The sequence below is a fragment of the Gracilinanus agilis genome, chromosome 3, assembly GCF_016433145.1.
Source record: "Gracilinanus agilis isolate LMUSP501 chromosome 3, AgileGrace, whole genome shotgun sequence".
NCBI lineage: Eukaryota > Metazoa > Chordata > Mammalia > Didelphimorphia > Didelphidae > Gracilinanus > Gracilinanus agilis.
Window position 1 is genome coordinate 54,943,468 of NC_058132.1, and position 24,990 is coordinate 54,968,457.

Below are 24,990 nucleotides of genomic sequence, written 5' to 3' on the forward strand. Positions count from 1 at the left end.
AGGGAGGGAGGGAGGGAAGGAAGGTGGGAAGGAAGGAAAGAGAGGAGAGAGAAGAAAGAAAAAAAGGCAGAGAGAGAGGAAAGAGGAAAGGCAGGGGGAAGAGAGAGAAAACCCTCACTACTGTGACTCAGCACAACTAAGTCACTTAGCCTTAGTTCTGAACCTCAGTTTCCTTATCTGAAAAATAGGGATACTAATGCCTATCTCCCAGGGTTGTTTTAACCCATCAAATGAGAGATGATTTGTAAAGTATTTTGCTTAATTTTAAAGCATTATCTAAATGCTAGCTACTGTTAAATCTATGATCCAGCAAGAGTGAAGGAAAGGAATAAAGGATAAGAAAAACAAACATGTGCCTTGGCAGATATGAGCCAGGTACAAGTGTAGTTTTTCTTTTGGGCTCCAGGACTCTCTCTCTTCCTCCTCCTGAGACCTGATCCTCTGGTCTCTTGAAGACTGAAGAGAGCTAAGGGCTAGGCAATGAAGATTATGTGACTTGCCCAGGGACATATAGCTAGGAAGTTACCAAGGCCAAAATTGAACCCAGGTCCTCATGTATCTAGGCCTGACTCTCAATTCACTGAGACACCTCACTGCCTCTCTTGCTGTCAGCAATTATTATTATTTATAATTATTATTATCATTGAGAGGCAGCATGTTGTACAGGAGAGAGAGCTAGCAGGAACAATGAAGACCTCACCCTACCTCTATGACCCTGAGCAAGTCACAGCCTTACAATGCTTTAGACAAGAATATAAATTGCAGAAAAGACCTGCACAAAGTAGGCACTAAGTACACAGTTGTCAAATTGAAATGAATTTGTCTACCAGTGAGAAGACAGTCAAAGGAGCACTGAACTTGGAGTCACAATCTCTGCGTTCCAATCCTGCTCTGCCCGCTGCTTAACTCCCTGTGTGTCCTTTATCAACTCCTCTGGGCCTCAGTTTTCTTCTTTGTAAAATGGCCTACATGATCTCTAAGGTCTATTTTAGCTCTAAATCAATGATTTGATGAGTCTAAGAATATATGGACAAATCCCAAATCCCACTTGAAGAATTAATGACATAGAGATGGACTCCTGTTATAAAGTGGGCTAAAGAGTCCAAGTGCCTGTACATTGTGCCTCTGCCTCAGCTGCCTGCCCTGGAGGTCACTGGCCGGCTTTAGAAACCTTCTCCCTCCTTGCCCTTTCCCTCCCACTTCCCCACCAAAATCTACAATCGCTTCTCTTCAATAACTCTTCTCCTTGGGACAGATGGGAGCCGGTGTCCTCAGCCACAGAACCAGATGGCCCAAGCACATTCTGGGGCCAGAAGGGGCTCGGACAGCAGATCCCAGTTGGGGAGGCTGGCCTTCTCATTCCACTGGGGCATTTAACCCCTTCTCAGACTAACAGCCTCTTGGGGAAGGCATCCAAATTAGGTCTCATTATCATCGATGCCCCAGTACTGTCGGCAGCCTCCCTTCCTGCCCCAAATCCAGCAAGGTCAGGGCAGAGAGGACCAGGGGGCTGGTGAGCCCTCCCTGAAGTATCCCACAAATTCTGAGCCTTCCAGGTTTTGCTCTGCCTGGGCCTCTCTCCCAGGGAAGTTAAGGAGAACAGCAGAACCATGTCAGAGACCCCCAAATCCAAGTTCAAGGACAGTTCCACCAATGACCCCGGGGGGCAAGTGATCCCTGTGCTAATTACCTCACTTTCTTAGTTCAACTAATTCAAAAAGCAACCAACATCAGTTAAATGTCTATGGATGGTGCCAGGCATTGGGAGAGACTCGTACCAGGGCCACAAAGTTCCCCCTACTCCAAAGGGTTACAATATACCTGGGTAATAAATAATGGCCTGAGAAATTGAGGCAGGGCAGGATGAGGAAAGGCTTCCTGGAGTCTAAGAGATGGAGGAGAGGAAGGAGTACATCCCAGGGCTACACAGCCGCCAGTGGGGCAGAGACAGAGCCAAAAGATGGCACAGCAGGGACAGTCTGGGTAGACTGGGGCATTCAATCCAGGAAAGGCCACTGGAACCCAGATTGGATGGAGAGTGAATGTGCATTCTCTTCGGAGGGAAAGAGGTAGTAACACGGAAGGACGAAAGAAGGAGGGGAGAAAATGGAAGCAGGGGGAGACCGAGGGATATCCTAGGCAAGGAAGAATGAGGATTTACTCTAGGGATGGAGGGATGAATGCTAGAGAGAATCCCGATCCACAAAACTAGGGGGTTAAAAAGGAAAGAGCCCATGGGAGCAAATGAGATCATAATATTGAATGAGAAAAGGGGCCAGAAGAGAGCCCTGGGTGGGAGGTGGTTACCCATCATTCTGAAAAAAAGGGAAAATAAAAGTGTTCTCAATTACAAGACAACCTTCCCTGGGTTTCTGTGAGGGGAGGAACATGACAGAAAGAAAGATATTATTCTCTGCCTGCCTCCAATGCTCATCCACTTTGATTAGAGCACCGGTCTTGGGCTCAGAAAGACCAGAAAATCCTACCTCAGATACTTACTGGCAGGGAGACCCTGGGCAAGTCACATAACCATTTTGAGACTTGAGTTTTCTCATCTGTGAATGAGAGGGTTGGCCTTGGCAACCTCAGAGTCCCCTTCCAGCGTGGCAATTCTGTGACTTTTGACTATGGGCCAGGGGAAGTTGTCTTTTTCAAGGCTTCCACTGTCTCTACAAAGATGAAGGGCCTCTATCCATATCAGTGAAAGAAGCTCCCCGAAGGCATCACAGGACCACTCATTTTACAGATGGAGAAATGGAGGCCCAGGGAGGTTGTGACTTGACTAAACATAAGTAGCAGAATTAAAATCCAGGTCTTCCAACTCCAATTCCAGGCTTTCCCTCATTCCTTTTTTTAAACACTCTTACCTTCTGGCCTACTAACAACTCTAAGACAGAAGAGCAGAAAAAGCCAGGCAATTGGGCTAAGGGACTTGCCCAGCTAGGCAGTGTCTGATGCCAGATTTGAATCCAGGTCCTCCAGACTCCAGGCTTGGTACCCAGCTGCCTTTTCCCTCACTTTTAACAGTTTAAAAAGCACTTTCCTTCTAATCACCCTTCAAGGTGAGCAATGCAACTATCATTACACTATTTTTTTTAATTTGGAGGAAGAAATGACTTCTGTAAGGCCTTTGTTCTTCTTTTCCTTTTGCCTCTCTCTAAGCTCCCTTTCACCAGATGGCAGGGGCCCCAGAGTGCATCTCTTAAGAAGGGGGAAGGAGGGAAAGGACCCTCCTGGATTCCCTGGCAAAGCTTCCCTAGGGAAGCCACGGGGCAGGTGCTGGGTCCTTAGACACCCATTAGGACTGCAGGCCCAATGCCAGAGGCTCAATACAACCGTGATGATGCCCGCCACCATATGGCACCTGCCTTTCCTAAGGCAGACGGGGCCTCAGCATGAAGGGCTCCCCCCAAGGGGCCCTTCCTCCCCTCCAAAGCTGTAAATTTTTGAGCAGGGCTTCAGCAACCCTCCATCCCATTCCTGATCCAGAGGAGGGCCCCATCAAAAGCCCCAGCCATGGTGGCACGGGGGGGGAAGGCGGGGGGAACACTCGGACTAAGAAGCACTAGTTCTGGGCTCACGATGCCACCACCCTGGATTCTTTGCGTGACTTTGGACAAATCTCTTGCCTACTCTTGCCCTTACCTTTAAAGGGAGGGGAATAGCCTGGATGTAGAGACAGTGTGTGGTACAATGGAAAGAGTATTTGTCTCTGGAGTCAGAGGACCTGGATTCAAATCCTGCCTTCACAACTTGTCATGACTCCCCAAGGATCTCTTCATCCCCTTCTGAAGCCTACAAAGTCTATCTCTTGGCCCCCTCGAGTTCCCAGGAAAGTCAGCACGGGCTAAGGAAAACATTCCAATTAGATGGGAATGGGAAAGGCAATGGGACTGTTGGGGGGGGGGGGAGGGAGGGGAACTCCAGAGCTGAGAAGTCTGGGATGCCTGGAACAAGGTTACTCTATCCTGAGCCCCACCTCAGCCGCTGCTTCTGGGAACAGCCCTGGATTGTCAGGAATCCGACAGCCTGCAGCACGGTGTCCCCCAGGAGCAAGGCATGAAAGGGAGGGTAAAGGTTACATGCCAAAGAATGGGCCATCGAGGGAGCTGGTTGCTGCCACTCCCTGAGGCACCTGTTTGAGAAGGGGCCAGGCAAGAGGGTAGGATCAAAGAGATCCAATTTGGGCCCTGGGTCAGGAAAAACATCCTAGCAATAAGAGCCACCCTGAAGTGGAGGGGACAGCGGTGGGGAGGAGAGCTGCTGCTCACTGGAGGTCTTCTAGCTGAGCTGGGATTCACTGCGTTTGTAATAGTGGCGGCTCCTTTCCTGTATGGGCTGGACGAGAGGGCCATGAAGGCCCTTTCCATCTCTCTGGTTATAAGAAAGGCCACAAAGAGACAGAGAACCACAGTTCTGCCACCTTTTCCATTACTTTCCAGCCCCAAAATGAACCTTTACTCCAGGAAAGAACTATGGATGTCAGAGCTAGAAGTCACGTCACACCACAGAATGTCAGAGCTAGGAGAGTCCTTAGAACCCAGAATGTCAGAGCTGGGAGAGACCTTAGAACAGAGAATGTCAGAGCTGGGAGAGAGCTTAGAACAGAGAATGTCAGAGCTGGGAGAGACCTTAGAACAGAGAATGTCAGAGCTGGGAGAGATCTTAGAACAGAGAATGTCAGAGCTGGGAGAGACCTTAGAACCCAGAATGTCAGAGCTGGGAGGAATCTTAGAATCCAGAATAGCAGAGCTAGGAGGTATCTTAGAACACAGAATAGTAGAGCTGAGAGAGAGCTTAGAACCCAGAATGTCAGAGCTGGAAGGGATCTTAAAACCCAGAATAGCAGAGCTGGGAGGGAGCTTAGAACCCAAAATGTCAGAGCTGAAGGGTTCTTAGGACAAGCATAGAATGTCAAGGCTAGGAGCATAGAATGCTTTAGAGCATAGAATGACAGTTAGAAGGGCCCTGGAGCATAGACTGCCAGAATTGGGAGGGTCCTTAGAATATGCAAAATCAAAGACAGAAGGGACTGTAAAGACCTAGCCCCTGGACCCCATGTTTTTCAGATGAGAAAGATGAGGGTCAGCATGGTCCAGGGTTCACTAATGGTAGAGCCAGACAGGAGCAGAACGTAGATTTCCTAATTCCAACCAAATTATCCAGGAGTCTAATAAGCAAGAACCTTGAAGGAGAAAGCTTATGTTCCCTAGAAAGCCTTGGGCAAGAAACTGCTTGTTTTGGACAAAGTTAAGCAACTGGGGGAGAGGAGGGACAAGAAGCTAAAGGAGCAAGGTTTGGAACAGCAAGAGATCCGAAAGAACCTTCAGTCATATAAAGGGTTCTAGTTATCAGAAGGTATCCGAGGGGGCAGCTAGGTGGCTTAGTGGATCTCTAGCCAGGCCTAGAGATGAGAGATGCTGGGTTCAAATCTGACCTTGTATACTTCCTGAGACACTTGTGACCTTGGGCACTTGCCCACTGCCTAGCCCTTAGCGCTCTGCTCTTCTGACTTGGAATCAATCATTAGTTCTAAGACAGAAGGTTAGGGTATAAAAAAGAAGGTACCCAACGCTCAGCTAGTCTCCCTCTCCATCAGTGACTAAACCAGAAGAAATGGGTGGCCCCTGGAATGTGAGAGAATGAGGTGAGAAATGAGGAAGCTCCTCCTGGTTGACTGAGAAGCTCCCTGCAAGGCAATAATAGCCTCAGTGACCAGACAGGAATGCCCTTCCCAAAAGTCAAGAGACTGAAAAAAAGTAGCCATCGTATAGAGGGCCTTTGGCAGTTTACAAAGTGATAGTGGGGGGCAGAACAGTGATGACTATCCCCATTTTGCAGATGAAGAAAAATGGATGCCCAGAGGTTGAGTGACTAATGTATGTAGATAAAGTTTAAAAAAAAAACACTCACCAACGGCCCTGCCAGGTAGGTAGGACAAGCATAATTACACTCCCATTTTACAGATTGGGGACCTGAGGCTTTGAGAAGGAAGTGACCTGACTACTGCCACACAGTCATATTCCTTCTAATTGCTCCTTATAAAAGGAGAGACATCTTTAATGGTCTGAGCCACCCCAAAGTGGAGAGGTCTGGGATATGGTTCTGCCCCCTCTGGGGGTCTCCAAGCAGAGGCCAAATGAGCCCTGGCCTTGCTTGTTCAACTGAGCTCCCTCCTGACTCTGGGATTTTATAGCTTGTCCAGGGCCTCTCGGCCTAGTAAACTCTTCTTTCCAACCTGGCCCCTTCTTACCTCTTGGGGCTTCCTAATCTCCTTGCTGATTCTCCATTCCTTAAACACAGCACCCCATCTTCGATGGCTCTCCCTTTGCCCTGGCTGCACCCCATGCCTGGAATCTCTCCCTCCTCTCCTTGCCTTTTGGATCTCAACATTCCACTCAAATTTCCCTTACTCCAAGAGGCCTCATGTTAGCTCGAGATCCCCTTCGTCCCACCGCCGGCATCTTCTTTGCACAGGTTGTCCCCATTAAATGCAAACCCTCTAAAGGCAGGGACTGTGGTTTTGCTTTTGTTGTTGAATCCCCAGCACCTAACCAGTCCTGAATAAATCGTTTTCTGGTGTGATTTCGGAAAAACAATGATGAAACTTGCTCTCTACCTCCAGACAGGCTCGAGACGCAGGACAAGACATGAATTTTTGGAGGTGGCAAATGTTTTGCTTGACTATGCATATTTGTGACAAGACTTCTATTTTTCTTTCTTCCTCCCCCTTCCCTCATCAGTGAGCAACGTGGAGGGGGAGAAAACAATTAATGCTGGATCATTAAGAATAAATTAAAGAATGCTTCTTGACTAATAAACTACAGGGTTTGTTTGATGGTTCTTTCTCCTATCTCAACTTAGCTCTTTTCAGCTCTCTTTTCTCTTTTTTAAAAATGTTTACTTTTAAGATTCATTTTTTGAAATTTGAAGTCCCCAATTCTCTCCCTTTCTCCAGTGCCTCTCCCCACCGCCCCCCATATTGAGAAGGCAAGCAATCTGATATCAGTTATACACATGATCATGCAAAGCGTGTTTTCATATTAGCCATGCTGAAAAAAAAAACAAGAAAAAGAAAATAAATGAAAAAAGAGTGCTTCCATCTGCCTTCAGAGTTCTGGTTCTCTCTCTGGAGTTGGGCGGCATTTTTCAACAACTCTTTTCTCTTTTTCATTGGTTCTACAATGATCCTGACCTAGAAATAGAGACAAGATGACTTCTACAGGGCCCGTCTTACCCAGAGGGTTCAGGGAATGCCTAAGGAAAACAGCGTCAAAGGCAGGCTAGCAAACCTGAGCTACCAAGCCAGCCAAAACAGAAGGTTCCCCCCAATGAGCTTTGGGGAGCAGGAAACCTGACCTGAGGCGGGCATCCCTTTAGGGAAGTCACAGAACAAGGGCACGTGCTTGCCACAGCAGACACGTCACGTCTGAGATAGCCTCAGTTTCCTTGCCTGTAAAATGAGCGAGTTGGACTAGACTGGATGACTACTGAGGCTTCTCCCAGCTCTCTACAATCCAAATAGAGATCTATGACCCAAATGAGAGAGTTTGGATGGCTTTGAACTTACCCTTACAACTAGAACAAAAGATGCAAGCTTTCTTCAATGTTATCTTCCTTCCTGAGCCTCAGTTTCCCCCTACATTCTATGAGAGCAAAGAACCCCAAACTTAGCCCAGTTCCTGAGACCTGCCTAACAAGTTCATTTTGCTTCTGCCCCTGGCCAGGGAACCATTCTCACTCTCCAGGGCAGCTCAGAATCACAGCCAGCGCAAGCTTTCTCCTTGTAAATAAAGTTCAGCTCACATTCCTCCCAGAATACCAGCCTCCCTCATCCTCCTGGGTTCTCCCTGCTCTGCCCTAAGCCACCTCCAACACACAGGCAGGCTGGCAGGCTGGCTTATAGGCCTAGCTACACCCTAAGCAGAGGGAAAAGGGGGACTGGGGTTCAATGGAAGGAAAGAGCCAGTTCTGGGGGAGAGGTAACCCATCCCCGGAGATCTCTAAATAGAAACTGAGCCCACTGATGATGATCTGGAAGAGATCTCAGGGACCACGAAGCCAAAGCTTTCATTTCGCAGAGGGGAAAACTGAGGCTCACAAAGTGAAGAGATTTGCCCAAGGTCACCCAGGGAGAAAGTTAAAGGCAGAATTTGAACCCAAGTGCTCTAACCTCCAGTCCCACGCTCTTTCCCTCCAGTCTGTGGTGGCCACAATCCTGTTTCAGTAGGAACGGGGCTACATTCCTAGTTGCTCAGAGATTTTATGATAGCTTTGTCAAGCAGGATAACCCTGGGACGCCTTGCTTTTAAAAATATATTATGAAAGCTCATTTATGTGGCCACTTGGAATCTTGAGGGCTGAGGTGGGAGTCTTCCTTCCTTCTCCGAAAGAACTGAGAAGAACAGAAGAGAGAGGCCCAAGCCCCAGAACTCCTCTGCTGGATTCTGCAGTTTGCTTCACAACTCCACTTCCCATCTTGGGGGGGATTAAGTCACTTGGGTTCAAATCAGATGGAAGGCAGCTGCTGGCACAAAACCGCCTTTGTCTCCCAGACGAAACGTTAAACCAGGCCAAGACCATACAGCAATTCAGGAAAAACAATATTAAGATGCCTGGTTTTAAGATGGTACTGATTCCTGAGAGACCTTCAAACAGCTACACATCAGATCTCCTTCATCCAGTTCTAGAGGTTCTCAGGAATGTGAACCCCGTTGGACAGATGGGGAGACTGAGGCCTGGGGCATTTAATAACTTAGTCAGTTGTAGAATATCCTAGTCAGGGTTGGTTTTTTTCTTTTGTTTTCATTTGCTGTCTCTCTGAGGGATCAAGGTAATTGCTAAGGTTTCCCCTAGCTCTAACATTCTCTGTTGTAAGGTGCCTTCTAATTCAGGCATTCTGGGTTCTAAGCTCCCTCCTCCAGCTCTGACATTCTGGATTCTAAGCTCCCTCCCAGCTCTGACATTCTCTGTTCTAAGATCTCTCCCAGCTCTGATATTCTCTGTTCTAAGGTCTCTCCTAGCTCTGACATTCTGGGTTCTAAGGTCTCTCCCACCTCTGACATTCTCTATTCTAAGACCTCTCCCAGCTCTGACATTCTCTGTTCTAAGGTCTCTCCCAGCTCTGATATTTTTTGTTCTAAGCTTTCTCCCAGCTCTGGCGTTCTGGGTTCTAAGGTCTCTCCCAGCTCTGGCGTTCTGGGTTCTAAGATCTCTCCCAGCTCTGACATTCTCTGTTCTAAGGTCTCTCCCAGCTCTGATATTCTCTGTTCTAAGATCTCTCCCAGCTCTGACATTCTCTGTTCTAAGGTCTCTCCCACCTCTGACATTCTCTGTTCTAAGGTCTCTCCCAGCTCTGATATTTTTTGTTCTAAGCTTTCTCCCAGCTCTGGCGTTCTGGGTTCTAAGGTCTCTCCCACCTCTGACATTCTCTGTTCTAAGCTCTCTCCCAGGTCTGACATTCTCTGCTCTAAGGTCTCTCCCAGCTCTGATATTTTTTGTTCTAAGCTTTCTCCCAGCTCTGGCGTTCTGGGTTCTAAGGTCTCTCCCAGCTCTGGCGTTCTGGGTTCTAAGATCTCTCCCAGCTCTGACAGTCTCTGTTCTAAGATCTCTCCCAGCTCTGATATTCTCTGTTCTAAGGTCTCTCCCACCTCTGACATTCTCTGTTCTAAGCTCTCTCCCAGCTCTGACATTATCTGCTCTAAGGTCTCTCCCAGCTCTGACAGTCTCTGTTCTAAGATCTCTCCCAGCTCTGACATTCTCTGTTCTAAGGTCTCTCCCAGCTCTGACATTCTCTGTTCTAAGGTCTCTCCCAGCTCTGACATTCTCTGTTCTAAGCTCTCTCCCAGCTCTGATATTCTCTGTTCTAAGATCTCTCCCAGCTCTGACATTCTCTGTTCTAAGATCTCTCCCAGCTCTGACATTCTCTGTTCTAAGGTCTCTCCCAGCTCTGACAGTCTCTGTTCTAAGGTCTCTCCCACCTCTGACATTCTCTGTTCTAAGGTCTCTCCCAGCTCTGATATTTTTTGTTCTAAGCTTTCTCCCAGCTCTGGCGTTCTGGGTTCTAAGGTCTCTCCCAGCTCTGATATTTTTTGTTCTAAGCTTTCTCCCAGCTCTGGCGTTCTGGGTTCTAAGGACTCTCTCAGATCTGTTCTCTTTTTAATCTCTTGGAGCCTCATTTCTCCCAAAAGTAAAACTACGAGAACTGAAAGAAAGCACTTTGTAGACCTTAATGCACAGTAGGCATATAAGTCAATACGATGGTGGTGGTGGTAGTGACTCCCCCCACCCCCCACATTCCAGGGCTAAGGTCAGGCCCCAAAAGGGTAGGAGGCCTTCATTTAGTTAACAGCTAGGAGATGAGCACAATGGACTAATCCAGGAGATAAACTCCAGAAAACCAAACAACCACCCAAGAGATAAGGTAAAGCCAGGCTCTGCCCCATTCTTTGAAAATCCTTAGTTTATGGGCTGAGACTTAAAGACCTTGTGCATTCAAGGCTACTTACACACACACACACACACACACACACACACACACACACACACACACACACACACAATGCCAGGGCTAACATCCCCAAAAAAGGAAGAACCTTAGCTAAAGAGAGGGCCACTATCATGGAAGCTCTGTCTGTGCCAGTCTAGGGGCTAGTCAGGCAGCAGCACTGGAGGGAAGTTAGGGGACGAGGTGAGAATTCCACACTGGCTCCCAGCGTGTCCCTGGGCAAACTGGTCTCCGTCTTTGAGCCTGAGTTTTATTATCTGCAAAATAAAGGGGTCAGGCCACGTGATTTCCCCAGTTCTTTTTAGCATCTGGGGGTCTGAGGGCCCTATCTCTTTGCCCAAGGGGCAGAAGCAAACTTCCCCTCAGTGCCTCAGTTGGCCCACCTCTAACATGAGAGTCAATTCGCTTTTCAGCTTTGCTATGAGGTCATCTACCTTAAGGAATTCTGAGCCTCCACAAGAACTTATCATTATGATAAGACTAATCTTTAAACAAAGCCTCTGAAAGGAGAAAAAAAAAACGAGCAAATGGATTAAAAAGAAAATTTAGGAAAAAGATTCAGAGGGTGATTAAAGGGAAACATACTCTTATCTAGGATGAGCAAATCATTTTAACCTCTCCCTTAGTCTCAGTTTCCTCATCAATAAAATGGAGATAATAATCCTGGAATTGCTCACCTCATAGGATAAAGCACAGGGAAAGTGCTAGAGGAACTGTTATTACAGGGATGCTCTTCACATGAAAGCAGGGGGAGGGACTAAATGACCTCCTGAGGTCACTGCTGGCCTTCTATTCAGAAGCCATCTCAGCTGGTGTCCTCATTTTACAGATGAGGAACCTGAGGACCAGGGAAGGCTATAAGAAGCAAGGCCACCTCCCACACCACAGACTGGTCAAGCCATGAGCAGAGAAACAGTGGGAGGGAGAGGAATAGAAGGAGGAAAGAAGGGGAAAGGAAGAAAGAGAGGGAAGCAAGAAGGAAGAAATAGAGGGGAAAGAGTAAGAATAAAAAGGAAATAGAAGAGAGAGGAGGGAGAAAAAAAACAGAGAGGGAAGAACAAAATAGAGGGAGAGAAGAACAAAATGGAGAGAAAAAGAGGAGAGAAGAAAGGAAGAAAGAAAAGGGAAGCTAGAGGGAAAATGGCAGAGGGTTAAGAACTCACTCTCCGAACCTCTTCTCCTTTCTCTAGCAATCTTCCCAGAAGCCTTCTCTCCAGGCTGGTGAGTCCCTAATTTCACAAGGAGCTCGAGCCATGCTCACTTCATTCCTGGCTTAACGGGCTCTCTGACACTTCTCCCCCTCCTGGACCCCCATCTCCCCCCTCCACTTTCCCTCATTAGTAAGCCACCTCCCCGAGGACAGGGTTTATATCCCCAGCATAGGACCTTACACCCAGTAATCACTTAATGCTCTCCCTCACTAACTGTCCATGTATTTATCTAAGAAAAAAGAAAACAAGGGGAAGAAGAGAAAAAAAAAGAAAGAAAACTTGAAGGAGAGAAGGCATAAAAATAAAGAGAAGAGGAATGAAGAGAGAGGAGTGATGCCACCACTCACTAACCCGGGGCCCTCGTCCTTTTTATTTCAGGGACACTTGACTTCCTTTCGCTGTAGTTATACATAAACCCAGACTATAAATATTTGGGTTCCCAGTTTCCTACTCTAGTTCCCTTCTATCTTTAGCACAGAGGTGAGGAAACAGTTGTTTCTGGGTCTTAGAGGGGTTTTTTGGTTATTATTTAACAACACGAGTTGCAGCACTGACCCCACTCTCAGGGGATCTGCGCTTTGAGCTGTGTCCACAGTACCGGGGACAGGCTGCCCTGGACCCTCCACAATGGATTTGTGCTTCTTCTATCAGCTCTGACATTCTCTGTTCTAAGGCCCCTACCAGAACGAAGCGTCTGTAATTTCCCCAGAAAGCATTAGGGTGTTGTGTTTTCGTTCTTTTCTTCCCATTTCTGAAGGCCAAGCCTAGGCCCCGATCCCCCTGGCTAGCTTGGAGGAAGACAGGAAGCACTGCTGCTCCCAGGGTCGGGGGAAGATTCCAAAGGCCTAACTAAACTCCTACAGCTGAGTCTGTCTAACAGCCTGGAAAATGAAAAAGGCCAATTCAGTCGCTTCCCTCCCCCAAGGAAGCAAGCAGGAGGCCCCACGCCAAAGCCGGTCTTAAATAATCCAAGTAATAAAAATTGCCAATTAAGAAAGCAGGAGGCAACATCTCTAGTGCAGGGGCTCCTCTCTAGATGGCTGCTCGCATTTGCACATCAGGAAGTCTGAGCACGTGCCAGGCCCTGGGTTTTAGAGGGAGGAGACCGCTGAGCAAGCACTCTGAAGAAGGAGGGCCCCCGAGACCAGCCACTAAGGGAGCAGCAGCCCCTGTCCCTGGCATGGGCCCATTCCTCGAGGCCCACTCCAGCTCCCCTCCTATCCTCCCCTCCAGATAGCCCCCCTCCCTTCCTCTGGATCCATTTGCCAAGGGGTTGTGTTCCAACAGCATAATCCCAGGCAGGTGTTCTGCAGTGGACATACAGATGTTTGGCGACTTTGAGAGAGCGTGTGGCCAGCTGTGAGAATGATGGAGCCGGAGACTGCAAAGCCCGGGATCAAACCCTATCTCGGCTAAGTCACTGGCCGGGCGACCTCGGCCAACCCGTTTCCCCTCTACACCTCGGACTCCACAAAATGGAGATAATAATCTGGGGAAGAGCTCACTGCAGCATCTTTGAGGAAGGAGAGAAACACGAAATGTTTAAGGGCTATATAATTGGCAGTTACTATTGTTATTCACAACCACTGAGGCCCAGTTTAGAACCACTTAGGTGTCTCCCTAATATTCTTTTAGGGTTTGTCACGGCTAGGGGAGGGGGATGACAGAGAAAGATGTTTATGTTTTCTTTTGTTTCAAGGAGGGCCTGGGTGCCAAGTCCTGCACACACACACACACACACACACACACACACCCCAAGCTAATTCCTGAGGGTGTTACAGAAACAGAAATGCAGTATCTGGGAATCCACCATTTGGTTGGGGCAGTGAAGAGGAAGAGAGAGAAAGGGAAGGTTGGGAAGATATCGGCCCTGGCCCTCTATGCACCGTGCCACCTAGCTGCCCTGGCACTCTTCTTCCTAAGAGCCCTCCCAGCACTGACCTTCTGTAGGCTAAGGGTCTTTCCAGCTCGGATATTTCATGTTCTAAGGCCCCTCCTAGAGCCGAGGTTCTGTGTTCTAGCATTCCCGATTCTCAGATTCCTTCCTATTCTGAGAGTCTGGTTCCATGGCATTGAGACTTGGAACAAAAGGAAAAACTTCAGGGCTAGAAGGGGTCTCGAGAGATTCTCTGGCGTGGCCTTCTAACTCCAAGCAAGAAATATTGTCCCCATTCCACAAAACTAAAACCAAGAAGCCTTTATCAGTCATCTACTGGACACAGAACACAGAACACAGTGTTACCTAGAAGCTGAGAGAGATACAAAGATTAAATGTGAACTATAAAGAGATAAAAAGGTATCACTGGGATATGGAACTCAGTGTCTGTCCTCAAAAAGCTTGCAATTAGAAAGGGGGAAGATGACCAGATAAATCTTCCATGAGCTTAAGTGTGAAGCCACAGATGACTGCTAGAGTCAAGAGTTCAGATCCCACCTTTGCTACTTATCTGTAGGGCCTTGAACAAGTCAAAAAGCTCTCTGGACCTCAGCTTCCACATTTCTGAAATGGAATAACCCCAATCACCTTAGATGACATTTAACATCCAACTCCAGAAACCAAAGAGCCAAGAAGGGCTTTTGCACAGACAATGGACATTTGGTGTCTGATGAAGGCAGCTAGGAGTGACAGTGGCTGGTGTGCTGGACCTGAGTTCAAACCTTATCTCAGACACCTGGACCACCCTGAAAAAGTCAATCAACTTCTGCTTGCCTCATTTTCCTTATCTGTAAAATAGGGATAATAATAGCACCTACTTCCCAGGATGGTGGTGATAATCAAATGAGATGCAAACCTTCAAAGTGCTAGCTAAATGCTGGTTACTCTTAGTTATTACTCTTTTAAAAAATTTAGATTGAGACTTCAGGGCTGGAGATGTGGGAGTTATCCCTATGCTTCCAGAAGCAGGACTGAAATCACACCAGGACACAGGACGGAGGGCCAAGGACCTTTGGAGCACAATCATATAGTCCATGGGAGGAGATGGGAAGGACCAAGGGGAAAAGAGTTAGGGTGATCAGAATACAATCAAGAGGAGTCAGAAGTGGTGAGCTAGACCTTTAGAACTGACCAGGAAACTTAAGCATTTAAAAAAATAAAATAAAATAAAATAAGGTCACTCACATTTGTTATAGTATTGAACCTTGAATCTTTGGAAAATAGGATTGCTGATGGGCACACCCACTGTTTTTGTATTTACCCAATGACAAGTACAAATTAGCCGTGTACTTCCACCCTGTAACTTGGCAAAGGTAACTGAAAACAAAGGGGCAGATTCTCGTCTGATGGTTGGTAGCAACTTGTAGATTACCTCAGTGACTGGGTATGTTTTCCTTGTCTTCCAAGCTATTCTTCTCCCAGATTATGAAACTGCCCATTGTGGTCTGAAGGGTTTCTGTGCATTCATTCAACTCTTCCAAATTAGACCTGAACTCAGTGAGATGAGCCTTGTACTGGGCTACCGAGCAATCTCTGCAACCCTTGAAGTCCCTTAAGGAAGGCTAGAAGACCTGAGCCATAAACAGAGGGGGAAAAGGCATGGGAGTGGGACAGAAGGAACAGAAGTTCACAGGAGACAGAGTTCTTCTGACACCTTGTGTTCTAAGGTCTCTCCCAGCTCTGACATTCTGTGTTCTAAGCTCTCTCCCAGCTCTGACATTCTCTGTTCTAAGCTCTCTCCCAGCTCTGACATTCTCTGTTCTAAGCTCTCTCCCAGCTCTGACATTCTTTGATCTAAGGTCTCTCCCAGCTCTGACATTCTCTATTCTAAGGTCTCTCCCAGCTCTGACATTCTCTGTTCTAAGATCTCTCCTAGCTCTGACATTCTGGGTTCTAAGAACTATCTGAGATTTTACATTCTCTTGTCTAACATTCTCTATTTTTAACATATTCTAATTTTCCTAGGGTCTTGTTTGTGCCAGTATACTTTGAAGGTCCCTTACCTGACTCTGACATTCTAAATTAGAAGGCTCTATCCAACTCTGATGTCATCTGATTCCATAAAGTACAAACCTTAAAATCAAATAGAACTTTGAGATGCTGACCCTTGGGAATTTGCCAGGCTAAGGTGCTACATCGGATCCTAGTTTCTAGTCTACAAGAATCCTATCTGGCTGTGGGGAAATGGCTTCCCCTTTAGAGGCCCCAACTTCCCAATATATAAAATGAAGAGTTTAGATTAGTGATCCTCTAAGGTCTCTTTGAAATCTTGTCCCCTCTAAGTTCCCTCTTTTCCCCCTACCTTAGGCAAATGCCAGGCTTCAAGGAAGAAGAGAGACGGGCATCTGCTGACGTGTCTATCCGCTAAAGAGTATTCCACTGAACCAAGGCCTGATGTGTTTCAGGGAAAACACTGGAGCCTGGCTGCATATCACCTGCCATGATTCATTTCTACCTTTAAAAAAGTGACAACATGAAGGCTTTGTCCACTTCACAGTCACCCACCAATACAGTATTGCATGAATCAAACCCCTGTGCCCGCAGGATTAACCTGGCTCCCCACAATGCACCTGCTTCCCAATCCTTCTGGACCTTAAGGTTCTCCATCTGTAAAAGGCAATTTTACAGATAGAGTTTGATAATCTCTAAGGTCCCCTCCTCAGCCTCTCGATACTAAGAATCCTCTCTCCATCAGTATAACAAACCATTCAAGGTCCCATTTTCAGGAATGAGAATGTACATACAGGTGGGGAGATATGAGATGCATTAGATAGAGACCTCCTCATGGAGTGTATGTGTGTGTGTGTGTGTGTGTGTGTGTGTGTGTGTGTGTGTATAAAATCTCTTTCTGTTAACTAAGAAGATAGGCCTGAACTAGCCAGGCAGGAGCCCTCATGGGGAGCTGGCTGCATAATGGACACAGCACTGGACAATAAGTCCAGTTTGAGTCCAAGTTCTGCCATTTACTACCTGTGGGAAGGCTTGGGAAAATCACTTCTCCCACTCTAGGTCTCAGTTTCCACTTCTATAAAATGGGGCCAATGACGCTTGCTCTGCTAAATTCCCAGGGCTCTGGTAAAGGTCTCCTTGGCCCTAACATTGTGGTTCTGAGCTTGGTGCCTCTTTGATCTAAGTGGCATCATCAGAGTCCAGCTATCACCAAGTGCCGTGACAAGCTCAGCTGTCCCCTATTTGAATTCATGGCCAGAGAAATAGAGTCACCAGAGCACCACTGCTGGGAAGCAGAAGAGGCCATTCACTCCAGGTTTCTAAGGCAAGTGGGTACTAGCCAAAGAATGATCAATAGGTCAATAGTCCCCCAGAGTTCCCAGAGGAACCCCATTACCCAAAAGACGCAGAGAGAGTTAACTTCACTGCTTATGGTTTCATGACAACCATCTACCCTCCATTTGTACTTGAGAACTACAGAGAAAAACCACATCCTGCCCAGGAAGCCAAGAATGAAGAGGCCTGTACCCAGCAGGGAGAGCATGTCACCACACAGGTGTCAGGAGGGCTGGGTGCAAGCCCTAACTTGGCCATTAACCCACTGTGTAACCAAAGAAGCCTTAAGTATGTCCCCATGTCCTGTGGGCCTCAGTGTCCTCACTGGTGAAACGAGGAGGCTAGTCTAGATGCTCTCTGACATTCTCTGTTCTAAGGTCTTTGTGAACTTGGGAGTTTTATTATGATATTTTACGGATCTGATGAATTGCTCCTCCCTGCAAAGGATCTCTCTCAGTTCTCCTTTCCCATCACCCAATCCATCCCACCATCCTTCGGATTCCAATTTGAGATTCTGGTTATTTGGATCACTTTACCAAGTGCTCTATCATGACAACATTTAGTGCATGAATTATTGCCCCATTCCACAGATTACAGATGGTAACTTGCCCAAAGTCTGGCCTCTGTTTGGCAGAGTTGAGCCCACCTGAGTCCAGGCAAGGCAGAGGGTCTTAGAATTGAGGTTAGACGTGGTCAAATATCTACTTTACTGCCTTCTGACCATTGCCTTGAAAGGCAGTTTTGGAGGCTGGAAGGTGGTCTGGATTTAAATCTCAACTTTAGACATGTACTAGTTTTGTGACCTTGAGCAAGTCATTTGTCCCCCACAGCCCTCGGTTTCCTCATCGCTAAAGGGCAGGAGTTAGACTCAATGGTCTCCAAGGTCCATTCCGCCTCTAAATCTATAACCCTCTGATTTCCCCATTAAAGGCATTGAGAAAGAGGGAAAGAAGTCAGGTAAATACCCAAGTAGTCTGGCTGTTCCAATCAGGATGGAAAGAAACTAGTGAATGCCACACATTCCAATCTGAAAGAATCCAAGCGTCAGCTTCCTTCTCTTCTTTGGGACTTGACGCCCTCCTCCCCCTCTTCCTCAAGCTTGACCTTTGTAAAACCCTCCTGAATGCTTTCCCAGAAGAGAACCCCAACCAGGCTAAGAGACGGTGAGCACGGTTCCCAAGTGAAAGCAGAGCCAAATGGCTGAAGCATTTCAAAAGGGGAGGAGGGAGGCGAGTTCCAGAGGCACGATTCATCCGCTGAGGATTTAGAGGGATGGAAGATCCCTTCTTTGAAGCTGACAAAGAATTCATTCCCCTCCACCATCCCCCCACACCTGGAACACAGCAGGCACAGAGAATGGCAGAAATGCTTGGAACCTGGGGGACTCTGGGAAAACCTCTTCCTTTCCCTGGGCCTCAGGAAACGGAGCCAGTGTTCAAATCCAGATCTTCTGATGTAAAGCCCTGTGACACAACGAAGAGAGAGTGGAAGCAGAGACACGGGCACTGTGGGAGAGTAAAGTGAAAGGGCTGCGTTTGAGGCCATCCAGTCTAGCCCCCCTCATTTGTCAGGGGAGGACACGGAGGTCCAGAATTGTTTAAGGGCAAAACCAAAAAATGGATGGCGGGGACTCTGAGAACCCTGGCAGCAGGGGCTGAAAGATGATGCAGGAAATGGAGACAGGAAGAGCCACAGGCATGGGAAAGAAGAAGCCTGGTCCCCGAAGACACCTTCACCCCTCAGCCGAGGTAATCCTAACAACTCACCTCCGTCTGGGACTGTACAGTTAACAAAGGGAGCCTTTCCTCCCAGCTCTCCTTGTGACCCAGGGACTAGGAAAATCACTCTCCCCATTTGGCAAAGAGGGGAAACTGAGGCCATGGAGAAGAGGGTTTAAAGGTCACACTACAAATCAGTGGCAGAACTGGACACAGGAGTTCTAATGCTATAACAACAATAAGAGGAACAGGGCTTGGGCCTGTGATATCACTGGCATAATAAGTAACACCACGAATGCACAGTCGTTCTGTGTTGGAAGGTAGGACTTGAACTCAGGTCTTCTTGGCTTTGAGACCAATTCACTCTCCATTATACCACACTGCCATGATAATTAATAATAATAATAATGTTTCTATATAGTGCCTTATGCCAAATAGTTTACATACATAATCTCATTGACTAGATGAACAACCTTGTGAGATGGATGGTATAATTGTTCTGCTTTACAGAAAAGGAAACTGAGGCTGGGAAAAAATTCAGTGATTTGCCCAGGGTCATCTGATTTTCAGGGTTTCTATCAGGTAGAGTTTGAATTTGGGATTTCCCAGATCCAAGGCCAACAATCAATCCACCACTATCTGGAGTCAGAAGTCCTGGGTTTGGAACCTAATTTTTGCTAGTTACTACTTGTACAACTCTGGGCAAGTTACTTTCCCTCTAAGGGCAGGTCTCAGTTCCCTCCTTTGTAAAATTAGGTGGTTGAGCTACAACATGACTTCTAAGATTGCTTATAGCTCTCAGTCCTGTGACCCTGTGGCTCCTTACCCACCCACCAGCCTGTTCCAGCTACCCAGCGCTAAAATCTCTGAGGAGGCAAAATGGTGGAAGGGGTACAGTATCAATAGAGGTTTAAACAGCACTTCTGCATCCTGGAGGGGACGGGGAGGGAAGGCAAGGGTTAAAAGAGCCAGAGCTTGGGGCTCAGTGTCCACAGTTTCACCAGGGAGGTACTCTCCAGAAGGTCAATGCCCAGCCTCACCACCGTCCTCACCTTTATGGCTGGGTCAAGGACACTGTTCCAGAGAATTTCTCTCCCATCTGCTCTGTAGAGACATTCCTAGGGTTAGTCCAATCCCAAGATTTACAATGCAATAAACAAGTGCTAAGTGCCAGTTCTGGACAGAAGATTGAGCGCCAGACAGAGGAGAAATTTTTAAAAATCCTAAGACATGGGCCCTACATCCTTTCCCTCATGGAATTTATAATCTAGAAGGAATTGAAACATAAACACCCAAAACTCCAATGTACAATATTACACAACAAGTATAACACAATTACACTTATAGTATACAAGTATAAACCAAGTGTCAGACAAAGTCTGTTGGGGGGAGGTTATGACCAGTTGCCTAATCTAGTCCAGCTTTCTCAGCTGACAGATGAGGAAACTGAGACCTACAGAGGGAAAGCAACTTGCCCAAAGTCATCTAGTGAATTGGTGGTGAAACCAAGACCAGGTCTTTTGTCTTTCTTTAAAAACAAAAACAAAAACAAACAAACAAACAAAAAAAACAGGGGGCAGCTGGGTAGCTCAGTGGATTGAAAGCCAGGCCTAGAGACGGGAGGTCCTAGGTTCAAAATCTGACCTCAGACACTTCCCAGCTGTGAGACCTTGGGCAAGTCATTTGACCCCCATTGCCTAGCCCTTACCACTCTTCTGTCTTGGAGCCAGTATACAGTATAGATTCCAAGATGGAAGGTAAGGGTTATTAAAAAAAAAAACAATAACTTTTATCTTTTGTCTTAGCATCAATTCTTAGACAGAGAGGTGGCAAGGACTAGGCAACTGGGGTTAAGTGACTTGGCCTGGGTCACACAGCCAAAAAGCAGGTCTCTTGACCCAGGTCCAGCCTTCTTGCTAAAGAAAAGCTAGGGGCCAACACTATTGATTTTTTCTTTCCCTCCCTAACCCTGCCATCCTACTCCATTCAGCTGGTCCTGCCTTCCTCTGTGAGATTATCTCGTATTTGATTTATAGATGTTTGGTCCATACCTAAATGGGTACATGCTGTCTCCTCTCACAGTTAGAATGAAAGGAACTTTTGTCTTAGTATCCCCATCAAGGAAAAATAGGACCAGGCATATAGGAAACATTTACTAAATGCACGTTGGTTGCTGATATCTATTAAGTTTAAATGAGCTAATTATGTAAGGCATTTGCAAACCTTAAAGGAGTATAGGAATAATAGCAGTTAGTATTATCACCACCACAATCATCTCGATTTGATCTCACTCAAAGTATACCCTTTGCAAATCTCCCAGTGGAAAGCCCCAGCTTCTTTTAACCCAGTTTGGGTTACTTCAGCCACGGTAGGTGGAGGTTTCTTTTTTTGAGCTGGCAGGGGGTACAGGAGATGTTTGTTTTGGTTTCCAAATCTATGCTCAGCGACCTTGTCAATGTTATGGTTTTGATGACCACATTTTCCTGGCAATTTCTTAAAGAATGATGCCTCTTGCAGAACTGCCCCAGCCCTGATTTGAGAGAGTCCCCAGAGGGGGAAAACCAAGGACCTGAGGGTTCAATCCTCAGAGGGAAGAACATTTCCCCCTCCCCCAAAGTTAAGGAATCACAGAATTGGAGAAGATTTAGAAGAAACCTCCAGGGTGAACCCAAAAGTGGATTCACCAGAAAAATCCAACTGAAGGTTGGGTTTGGGGACCTAGAAATGTTTGTCCCTTCTATCAACTCACCCCTGGATTTTGTAATCACTACCTTTCCCATCATCCCTCAAACCCCTGCAAAATCCCCAGGACAAAACACGAAACAATGACTTCCAGAATGTAAGAAAGGAGCCCAGTAGTCATACAGTTCTAGAACACTTAATGTCAGAGCTAGAAGAACCCTTAGGACCTAGAATGTCTGAGATAGAAAGGATCTTAGAACATACAGCAATAATGTTAGATCAGCAAGAAATTTTAGAATGGAGAATGTTCCAACTTGTAAAGAAAGACCTAGCGATAGATCATCGAGGCCAAACCTCTCATTCTGTACACAGGGAAACTGAGGCTGTAAGAAACCTTGGACCATGGAATACTCCAACTTGAAAAGACCTCAGACATCATTTAGAATAAATCTCTCATTTCATTCACAAGGAAACAGGTCCAGGGAGGAAGTCAGCTAGCTCCTTAACTGCATAACTTCTTCTTATTGTATCTCCAGTCCTGTATGCAGTGCCTTGTCCATATTGGGCTTTTAACACATGTTGATTGGGTCAAGTTGGGCCAACAACACACATACAGCAAGCCAGTCCCCAGCGTGGGGACTCCCAGCTAGCTAAGACCCCAGCTTACTTTGGAAAATAACAATTCCAAATACCTAGACACAAGCTGCCCCAAACAAGTATATAGCCAAGAAGAGGCTCAGTGTCCTCATAAAAGACCCAACCAGAGACACACAGAAAAGTACTTTGACATAAACACAGAATTCAGAGATACCTTCACACCTCACTTCTAGAAATTATAAACCCATCAGGAGGCAGGAACTGTGGTGACTGGAGGGGTTCGATTTATAGGATCAAGGCCATGAGGTCAGAAAAAGGTACTAAAATTATTCTTGACCCAACCCTCCTGACAGCTCCTTCCAAGCCTCAGTATCCCCCATAGCATTAAGCCCCATGCCTTGCACTGCTGGCAAAAACAGACTTGATCCCTTGATTATTAGTTCACTGATACCCCTGGGAGGGCTCGAACAATCTGGCTGACCCTTCTGCTTTGGAGACATCAACAGGGAAACTACTGTGCAAAGGAGGTCATTCCTCCAATTAACAAATAAATAAACAATACCCACAATTATAGCTTTAGACTTTGGGGGAAAGGGAAAAGACAAGAGATGAGGAAGCTCCCCTACCCTCTCCTCGCCCAGCAGCACCCATGTCTCAAGCATTCCTAGTTCATGCCAGAGGCTGACATCATCCCCATTCCCTGGGTGCAAGTGTGTCATAATGTTGCTCAATGCCCCTTGTAAGTCTGGGCACAGCTTCTTCTATCACTTTAGTACCCAAGTCCAAAGAAAATATATGCAACAAAGCCTAAACACTACAGAAGCCTGTGGCATGAGGACACCTACAAGTGAAGCACTGGTCCCCAGCGGGAAGGCTGCCACCAAATCCCATTCTCCCTCCATGACGAGGTCCAGGGCCTGTTTCCCCACTAGTGCAGTGGGGACTATTTCCCCAGGGTGGGCTAGGGAGTCCAGGCCATAGGCAAGTTCTCCAAATCCTTGGTGGGAGAGGGGAAAAAAAATGGCAGGAGGGAGAGAGAGGAAAGAGAGGCTGGAATCCCCCTGCCCCAGGTGTCCCTGGCTTATTAGCCCACCCTCTCCAGACTGCAAGAAAAAGGTTCCAAGGGCTCGAGCTGCCCCCTGAGGGTCTGGGGAATAACCCAGCCCAACCATGACATACTTTGAAGTATCAGGAGAGCCTTTCTGCAGTCTCACCCCAGAGGGACCAGATAAGGATGGAGAACGGTGCTCCCTCCCTTGCAGACTCGGGTGCAGTGACCTAGGCCAAACTGCACACATCTTCTTAGCATAAATCAGAAGTGTTGGAGGGCTTCTCCATGAGGGGTGGGGCTCAGGGAAGGCCTTTGGTCAGGGCACCCCCAAAGCCATTCGTCACTGTGACAACTAAGTTAACTAGGACCCAAGATCAGCAAAAGCTTCTCGCATTCACTCTTCCCATAGTGGGCTGGGGGGGGTTCCAAAATGCAAGAAGCAGAAAGATGAAAGGGGTGGAGGGGAACAAAGGAGAGAAATCTCTGCTTTCAGGCAGCAGACAGATAAATCTTTATCGACAGGAAAAGACAGGCAGCCAGACAGAACTGTCAACTGGGCACCAACCAGGAAGTCATGTCAATTCTCTCCTCCATTCCCTGACCCCAAGCTGGGGATGATGAAATGGGCCAGAGAGGCCAGGAGCCTGCACTGCCTACAGGCCTGAAGATGGGGTACCCCTTCTCTGAAGTCAATCTGTGCTGCTTCTGCCGAGAGTGGACCCCAAGGCATTTCTCCCCCACAGCCCCCTATGGCCAGAGTAAGTTTCTGTTCTCACTGAATGCTGGGGGTGTGAGGCTAAAGTGAACATGAAGGGGAGGTTCCAAGAGCTTTGTCTGAAGGGAGCCTTTAAAGCTGTCCCACGTTTCGGAAGGCCATACTTCTGACTGTTAACCGAGGAGGCTTTTTAGGCCTAGTCAGCTAGCCCTGAAGCCATATGGTCCAGCCCTCAGCAGGGTTCCTCAGGGTGCGGGGAGACTCACTCTAGAACTGGGTGATGCGGGTAGGTAAGGGGCTAAGCCCCTGGATTTTAACCCTGCTGGCATGACCCCTGTTTTAAGGGATGTCTGCTTTGTCCCGGGCTCAGAGTGCTTGGCATATAATAAATGCTTAACAATACAAGCTTTGTATCCGAGAAGAGTTAAAGTCACCGCTGGAGCAACTGACTCGGGGAGGGGGTAGTCCAAAAGCACTTAATAGGCGCCTACGGTGTGCCAGAAACTGTGACAAAGAAAGGCAAAAGCCAGTCTCAGCCCACAAGGAGATCCGGTATGAGGGTGGTGGGGGTGGGAGGGTCCAATCTCCCCCTCCGATTGGGGTGGGGGAAGGAAGGACCCCAATAAGGGAGAGGGAAGGCATGGGATACGTGACTCACTTCTTCTTGTACTCGTCCCGCTCCCGCTTCACCTTGGCCAGCACGTTGTAGAGGGCCCGGATCTCGGGGGTGATGGTGTCGATCTGCACGCCCACGCCGTCCGGGTGCACCCAGGACACGCCGGGGCCCTGCACGGTCTCCACTCCACCGCCGCCAGTGCGCCGGACCTGCGTGTAGCTCCAGATGGTGCCGGGCAGGCGGCTGTAGTGCTGCGGGTGCGAGCCGCCGGCGCCCGGGGGCACGTTACCGTTGGCGCCGGGCGGCAGCGGCGGGGGCATTAGCGGCGGTGGGGGCTGCGGGGGCTGCAGAGAACCGGATGCCCGGGCCAGAGCCAGGGTGAGCTCCGGGCCCGTCTGCACCGCCTGCTCGCGGGAGAAGGTCTTGTAGCGCAGCCGGCGCTCGCGCTCGCTCTGCTGCTGCTCCAGCTGCTTCTCTAGCAGCCGGTTGCGCCGCTCCAGCTCGTGCACCTTGGCCAGGAAGCAGCGGAAGCGCACGTTGAGCCCCTTCAGGAGATGGATGTTAGAGCCCAGGTCGTCCCGCAGCGCCGCGGTCACAGGCGATGGCCCGGGCCCCGCGCCGCCTCCGCCGCCCGGGCCGCCGCCGCCCGGGCCGCCGCCGCCGCCGGGGGGG

The 24,990-nt window shown here is 48.0% G+C and overlaps 1 protein-coding gene across 1 annotated transcript in view; it reads right to left on the minus strand.

Moving 5' to 3' along the window:
* Positions 1 to 24,986, minus strand: part of IFFO2 (intermediate filament family orphan 2) — a gene marked incomplete at its 5' end in the record, with an annotated part of 56,611 nt that extends 31,625 nt beyond the window's left edge. Inside the window, one exon of the mRNA XM_044668701.1 lies at positions 24,361 to 24,986. Within this exon, the coding sequence (XP_044524636.1) occupies positions 24,361 to 24,986 (626 nt within the window). The remainder of the gene's footprint in view (positions 1 to 24,360) is intronic.
* Positions 24,987 to 24,990: the final 4 nt, after the last annotated feature.